The sequence below is a fragment of the Rutidosis leptorrhynchoides genome, chromosome 8 (assembly GCF_046630445.1).
Source record: "Rutidosis leptorrhynchoides isolate AG116_Rl617_1_P2 chromosome 8, CSIRO_AGI_Rlap_v1, whole genome shotgun sequence".
NCBI classification, from domain to species: Eukaryota; Viridiplantae; Streptophyta; class Magnoliopsida; order Asterales; family Asteraceae; genus Rutidosis; species Rutidosis leptorrhynchoides.
In genome coordinates this window covers 255,968,748-255,976,774 of record NC_092340.1, presented here as the reverse complement: position 1 = coordinate 255,976,774, position 8,027 = coordinate 255,968,748, and the positions used below count along the sequence as shown (strand labels likewise).

General features: G+C 41.3%; 1 protein-coding gene across 1 annotated transcript; it reads right to left on the bottom strand.

Annotated features, from left to right (window-relative positions):
• Nucleotides 1-6,552: 6,552 nt before the first annotated feature.
• On the bottom strand, nucleotides 6,553-7,760 carry LOC139864130 (uncharacterized). The gene is made up of 4 exons (XM_071852717.1): nucleotides 7,601-7,760; nucleotides 7,354-7,517; nucleotides 7,192-7,278; nucleotides 6,553-6,996 (listed from the first exon to the last, which is right to left on the bottom strand). Exons 1-4 carry the CDS (start codon nucleotides 7,758-7,760, stop codon nucleotides 6,553-6,555), a joined length of 855 nt encoding a protein of 284 aa, XP_071708818.1.
• Between the last annotated feature and the right edge of the window lie 267 nt (nucleotides 7,761-8,027).

The following is an 8,027-nucleotide window of genomic DNA, read 5'->3' as shown; positions in this document are numbered from 1 at the left end:
GTTTCTTAACTTAAGAAAATTCCATATGTGTGTTAATAATTGTTTATCCTTTTAAGACCACTAGATTATGACTCTTTAGTTGTTATCCAATTAGCATAATTATATATTGAAGTAGTCCAAATACAAGTTGATGGTTTTCTAACTTGTAGCACATAGCAAGACAGAGTTCATACATATATATACTAAGTAAATACTAGCAAGTTGACATTTAGCACATAGTCAAATAATACTCATTTATTAATAAAAAATAGTCAAGTAATACTTATGTAATGACTACCAAGAGATCAGTAATTAATCTAGGATTAAACATATAGTGATGACATAGCATTGTACCAAGGCTACGTAAGTTTTTACTTGCAATGTGCCATTTGCAAGATTAATGTATAAGTATACATTAATGTCCAGCACATGTACAACTGTACAAGGAAGGAGCAACTCTTGGTTGGGACTTGATGACCATCCTAAGTATGTCTAGATACATTTTAGGAACACATGTTTTCCTGTAACACTTATGTGTTATCCTTAATCAAGGTTAAATCGTCATTAAAGTGCCATTAGGAGTGATTAACCAAGATTAGCATTCTAGTGACCAAAACTCTTTTGGATATGAAGGGGGCAACTATTCTAAGCATGCTTAAATAAATTTCATAGATTATAGATGCCTCGAAGTGGTCGAACTTATTATCAAAAGTTTGGGTAGAACCTTCTGCGGTAGACCCATAGTTGACCGCAGGGCCGACTCTGCACACCTGGTGATCGAACATAAATCTACTCAAATAGCAAAATTGATGTTGAGTGCTTGAGGGAATGTTTAAGAACATTCATAGCTTTGATCTTCGGTCCAGCTTACCGTGAATAACGCTTATCAAGATGATGATCTACAAAAGGGTGATCAAAGCTGTGTCCACCATTGATGGCAGTTGCCGCAACAATGGCCACTAGAGGTGGTTGCATAGGGTTTATGTTCGTAGAACATACTTGTTACCGTAAGAATGTTTTCTGGATGCAATCGTGAATTCGAATAATACAGAAAATGTGGTGTTGAGTAAAGGAGGTTAGGGTTGTATTTATAATAAAACCCTAACCCTAGATTACCTCATAATTAGGTTCTAGATCTAACGGATAACAACCATAAATAACGAGTTTATAGTTGGAAAAGTATCACGTTTAATTACGGATAAGATCTTATCTGATTGCTTTCGTGTGCGCTAAGCAACACCCGCGTTCGCACTTGCTAATCAGATGTTATGGCAATATTCATGACGTACACGCTGCACGTGATACACATGAGCACCATGCACGTAGGTACGCGTATCATTAAGTCCCCCCAGTTTAATATGATGTGCTATCATCATGGCTCATCATGTTAAACTACTACTTAGGAGTACGTTAAATAAAATTGCACATGTCTAATTTTCGCATTAAAATAATAACCTTCAAGTAACCAAATCGTTTGGCCAAGATTTTGATCATCATGTGGCATTAATTATTGACGGACGTTGTCAATCAAACGTCTGCTAATGCAGTCTTGGAAATGGCTGCAGTGCAGATAATCATGACAGGCTGTCTAATCAAGGATTACTTAACCACCAGCCAATGCTAACCTGCACCATTTCTTAACCTATCCCATACAACATCCATATCATTAACCGTTCATTAAAATTGTCATTTGTTCAGATCATGAAACGTGTAGGGTGCGTATTAAATCACGCGTTTTGGAGCCCTAATTGTTTCCGATATAAATAGGATCCCCCTTTTACCATTTAGGGTAAAAATTCAAATTAACTTCTTTTCCATCTTTGCTCCCAAAAATCTCCGATCAAGTTCCAGCAATCGCACTATAATTTAGGTTAGTTTACTCTTCGCTTAACTTTCTTTATCATGTCGACCTCTTTTGCCAGTTCGACTGTCTTCCATGTTCACTCCATATCATCAACCCTTGACCAAGAGTCAATCAAATGTATCAACGAATGGCATTCACCTATTGCTGACTTCAACCCCACCCTTCCAAAGGCAAACGAACGAGCCCATAAACCACCTTCAAACATGATAGATGTTTATGATCAAACCCTTGAGGTAGGAAACGTTCGTATTCCCCCACCTTTTTCATGAGGGTTCTATCTGCCTACAACATACGATTAGGCCAATTGCACCCGTAAAGTGCTGCTTGTTTATCCTTGTTCGAGATGTGGTGTCGGGCTAATAATCGTGAGCCTTCCTTGGTCGTTTTTCAAAATATCTTCCGTTACTAATTAAGCGAACACGACTGGTACAGTTTTTCCTATCGAGTTGCTTTCACCGCCGGTCAAAAGAAAGGTTTACAGAGTTCCTGGAAAGATTGTTTTTATTTCATTGAACACAAGTTCATTCCCCCTGAGTTTGCCAACATCTTGCAATGGTACTCTGGTTCAAATACCACTATGAATAGACCCCCACCTATGGACCAGGCTGAGCAGAAACTGTTCAACCTGTGCTCCGGCAGAAAATTGAAATTTCGCATCTATCCAAAGGAAGTCCTATTTCTTACCAAAGTGTCATTCTACTGGCCGTATGTTGGTACCTATCCGGTCGTCATGCTTAAGGGAAAGGGTATATTTTTTTTATTGCCTAAATCAATTATTTGGTGATTTACTTTAGTGCATGCTAACCTTTGTGTACTTTTTTACAGTGATGAATGCTCGTGACATTCTTTTGGACGACGACTTTAAATGCTATACCATCAAGAAAGAAGCTGTTGACCAAGATGCTATCATGATGGATACTGATGCAACAATGAGCGAGGGAGGGGCAGATGAGGCTACATCGAAGCACCACTCCTCTGTGCGCCTCAACCCTCCATTCAAGAAGAGTAAAGCTACAAATTCCTTCGAAGGTAAAATATAACTAATATTATTTTTTCTGAAGTTTATATCTTACATTGCTTGTGCCTGATTTGTGGAATTTTCATGCCAGTTGTTCACATTGATGAAGATGTGGAGCCCACTGTTTCTGCTACTGCTCCATCTGTTATCAATGCGCCCCCTGTGCCCTCAGTTAATGTCCAACCAATCTCACCGGTTCCACTTTTCGTAATTGCTCCTTCTTCTTCAATTCCTACTGCCAGCCAAGCTACTGCCACTCCGTTCACCCGGGCGCCCATTCTAAATGATAACCGATGCGTGCCAATTCAAGTCGACAACTTGGCTGCCATTTTGAATTTGTGTAAGTGCGCCGTGCATGAGCAGAGCTTGTACATGAAGGGATACGCCACTCCCGTCGTTAGGCAAGAGTTAGAAAAAATGACACCGGAGCAGAAGCTAAATTTCGATACGCAACTATCGTTTTTGACATGGGCAAGGGATTGTAACAATTAAGCACCGAGCGCACTCATCGCGCATACATCCATATGTTTGGGCAATTGCAGAAGAGGGTGCACGTTCTGGAGTCATAAGTTAAAGTGGCCAATGACGCGCTGAAACAGCTGAGGCTGCTATTGAAGCTTTGAAAAAAGAGAAAGTTGATCTTTTGTCCTCGCAAATTGATTTTGAAGAGGAGAATGGGATATTAAGGGAGGAGCTTGTTGTTGCTAACTCCAATGTTGATTTGCCAACCTTTCAGAGAAGCAATCTAACCACCCAGGTGACGGAAGTTTCTGCGAGCCGTGACGTCATTCGACGGACTTATGCAGATCTATGCGCGGCACTTCCTACCATTGCAACTCATGCACTAAGCGCTTCCGTTATTATAGAGCTTTATTCTCAACCTCTCAAGGCGACCAATGGAAACACCTGCTGTCATTCTCCAAATCATCACATATCAACTTGAAGAGGATGCTTACAAGAAGCTACTTGAGTCCAGCAAGGCGCTGGAAAATATTTTAATCCAAACTCTTGCAGACGCTGCGCTTGATCCTGCTGTTTCTGTGAAGGATCTTTTGTCGATGAAGTTTTAGGTTGGCAAGCCGACGCTCACCGTGGGGGGGTTGCAGGGCGTGCTCTGTATGGTGCGTTGCAACATTTTTTTGCTAGGAGCGTGGGGGTCTTGGGCACGCCATAAGCTTAAATTGCTTTTGGCCCTATGAGCTCAATGCCCTTGGGGGGTGCACCTGTTATTAGCGTGCTTCGTGAGGCGCTTTTAACATTATGGGCGTGCCCCCATACTTAGCTTAGTTTGTTATTTTCTGTTTCCACGGGGTAGTCCGCCTGATCGCTGCGAGCGAGGGTTCGAAGGACTGCCACCATTAGTGTAGGGAACCGTTCCAAACAAGCCACGTAATTTAGATTTTTATTTCTTTGCAATTGTAATGGCCTGCATGCCATCTTAGCTTTTGTGCTTATAAGCATTTTCTTTTCTAATGTTACTATGTAACTAATGCTACGCATCGTTTCTTTCATAATGGTAATAAGTAAAGTAACCCAATATCTTTCTTATTGTATTGTTCGCATCATTAGGCGTATTAAATTCTTTAAAACTTAAAGTTTTGTTTGCATACAAGCCAATGTATACTCATTTATACTCCAAATTTAATAACACTAACTGATGCCAAACTATTGTGCACATAGCCAACGCTTTTCATTACATTATTAAGTAAATTATTTAGAGTCTTCCAAGTGAACTGACGCTTAGGTTAATGGGCAAGCAACCCCAATGCTTGTCATTTATAGTCATGACTTGAGGTCTTCTAGTTTGCGAGAGTGCGTTGGTCTAGGCAAACCAATGCATGTTACCCACCGTAAAATCTTTCCTTGTAACCAAACAGGCTTCTGTCACGCGGGAGCTAGAGATCATCCCTTAAGGAGGCAGGATGCACGTAATAGTTGTCATATTGTGCATTGAAATGTTACCAAACACTTCTATTTAAAAAATTAAATTTATTCATCACAAAATAAATCAAATTCTCAAGTCATATTTTAATGAAAATTTATTGCAACCATGAAAGAAATACGAATTGTATTAAAAGTAAACAAAGCAACATTTTTAAATGAACTAAAAAATGTAAATGTTTAAAAGTCGGGGTGATCAATCCCTAGTGTTGCAGCCTGATAATTACATGTAACATCTTTTCAAATTGGTCGCATGCCAAGTGCGGGGTATTCGCTCTCCATTCAATCCTGCCAGGATATAGGACCCCGTTGCGCTTATTCCAATAACTTCATAAGGACCTTCCCAATTTGGTCCAAGCTTTCCAGTATTCTCAGCCCAACTTGCTTCATTGTTACGCCATACAAAATCTCCAATCCTGAATGACATTGGCTTAACGCGCTTGTCGCAGTATTTAGAGATCTTCTGCTTGTTAATTGCTTCCTGTATGGTAGCTATTTCTCTGCACTCTTCTAGCATATCCAGATTAGCGTGCAAGCCCTCATCGTTGCTCTACTCATCAAAGCTACATATGCGCTTTATTGGAACCATTAATTCCCCGGGGATCGCTGCTTCAGTTCCATAGACCAAACTGAATGGTGTTTCTCCTGTGTTGTTTTTATGAGTGGTACGATGTGCCCATAAAACACTTGGGAGCTCATCGGCCCACTCATTACCATACAAACCCAGGCGTGCCTTTATCCCCTTTACAATATCCCGGTTAGTTACTTCACATTGGCCATTGGCCTGTGGGTGCGCGACCGAAGTAAAAGACTGCTTGATATTCAGCTCCTGACACCAGCTCTTGAAAGGCTCGCCTTCAAACTGAGTACCATTATCACTGACAATTTCATTGGGGATACCAAACCTGCACACAATATCTTCCCAAAAGAACTTAGGAATGCGCCTGCAGGTAACTGTTGCCAATGCTTTTGCCTCCACCCACTTGGTGAAATAATTAATTGCCACCACCAAGAATTTTATTCCTCCTGAGCAAGCAATGATGATGTAAATACTGTTAAAGCACACATATTACAAAGTATTACATAAGCGTTTTATTTCAAGCGTACCTGAGCACGTAGTAATGGGACCGATAATGTCGATGGCTCACTTGCTAAACGGCCACACTGGCGTTATTGGTATCATTGGGTACCACGGTGCCCGACTTATTGGCACGTGTTATTGACACGACTGGAATGCCCTTACTATTTATGCCGCATCACTGTGAATGGAGGGCTAGTAATACCCTATGCGCATCACTTTCGCGGCAATTGTTCTATGCCCAGAGTGTAAAGTATAAGAGCCTTCGTGAACTTCTCGAAGCACCGCAGCATCTTGATTAGGCCCAATGCATAGTAGGCTTGGGCCTAGATAGGATTTCTTATATAAAACACCTTCAACTAACGCGTACATAGGGGCTTTCATGCGAATTTTCCGTGCTTCTTTCTCATCTTCCGGGAGCTCACCCTCAGTTAAGAATATCACCATTGGTGTCATCCAATTTGGGCTTTCCTCCACGATGGGTGCAACAATCGATTTCTCATCAATAGATTTTTCTATTAGCATTTATACCCATACGTTTTTGCGCAGAAGATCGAAGGCCAATGAGGCCAGTTTGCTCAGTACATCCGCCTTCTTGTTCTGTCCTCTGGGTACCTGCGTCAACCTGAAAACATCAAACTCATTTGCTAATTCATGAACCAATTCTAAGTATCACTGCATAGAGGCTTCATGCGCCTCAAACGATCCATTAACCTGGTTAGTGACCAACTGCGAGTCAATATACGCATCTAAGTGCTTTATTCCAAGTTGTTGCGCTATGCGCATCCCATACAATAACGCTTCATACTCAGATTCATTGTTGGTCACAGCAAACGTGAACCGGAGCACATAGGTATGCTCCTCTCCATTGGGTCTTGTGAGGACCAGTCTGGCACCCGTGCCTTCAGGTCCGTAAGATTCGTCCGTATGTAATTCCCAAACCTGATTCTCATCATAGCCGATTATAGTACTTTTTGCGAGTCCCTCTACTTCTCCCGTTGTTTCAGCCAAATAATTTGCAAGTATCTGGCCTTTTATTGCTGTGCGAGGGGAGTAATTGATTTCATGCTCTCCCAATTCGATAGGCCACTTTGCTAATCTACCCGAAACTTCAGGCTTGTTCAATACTTGTCATCACGTATTGTCAGCGTATCATAATTAGTTCAAGCGCATATTTGGCGTCTTACAAGATTGTGTAAAAAGAGATTGCGAAGTGCGTGCCGCTAGTTATACCTGTCTTATCGGTTGATCAGTTAATACCACTATTGGATGAGCCTAGAAGTACATGCGAAGCCTGCGAGCTGTATGTACTAGCGCGTATACGAGCTTTTCAATAGGTGGGTAGTTAACTTCACTTCCGTTAAGTGCCTTGCTGACAAAATACACATGTATTTGTACCTGCACCGAAATAGTGAGAAACACATAATAAGCATTACATTCAACACAAATTCCAAGTATCAGTATGAGACATACCTGCCCCCTATCTACGACAAGAACGAAGCTTATTGGTTCCTTCAAAGTCGCAAGATACATCATCAATGTCTCGCCCGCTATTAGCACAGTCAAAGTAGGCAACTCCCTTAGGAGCGACTTCATCTCAACAAAAGCTTTCTCGACTTCTTTAGTCCATCTGAAGTCTGAATTTGTCAATGAATTCTTAATGGTCTGGAAAAAGGTTCTGCGACTTTTGATAGGAATCTGGTTAGCGCTGCCAACTTGCCTGTCAAACTTTGCACTTCTTTCCTTGATTTTGGGGAACTCATGCGCTCCACAGCTTCTATCATTTTGGGATTAGTCTTGATTCCTCGAGGCGTCAATACATATCCCAAGAACTTGCCTTCTTCTTCTCCAAAACTGCATTTTGTAGGATTAAGTTTCATGTTGATTTTTCACAGAGAGTTGAACGTTTCTTGGACATCAGCCAATAATGGTACTTCTGTGTTGCTTTTGATGACTAAGTCATCTACGTAAGCCTCAATATTTCTGCTCAGTTGATCCTTAAACGCCAATTCCACTACTCTCTGATATGTTGCCCCCGCATTCTTCAACCCGAAGGGCATTTTTGTGTAACAATAGATGCCCTGATCAATGTGGAATGCGGTCTTGTCTTCATCCCCTACTGCCATATGAATCTGGTGATACCCCTT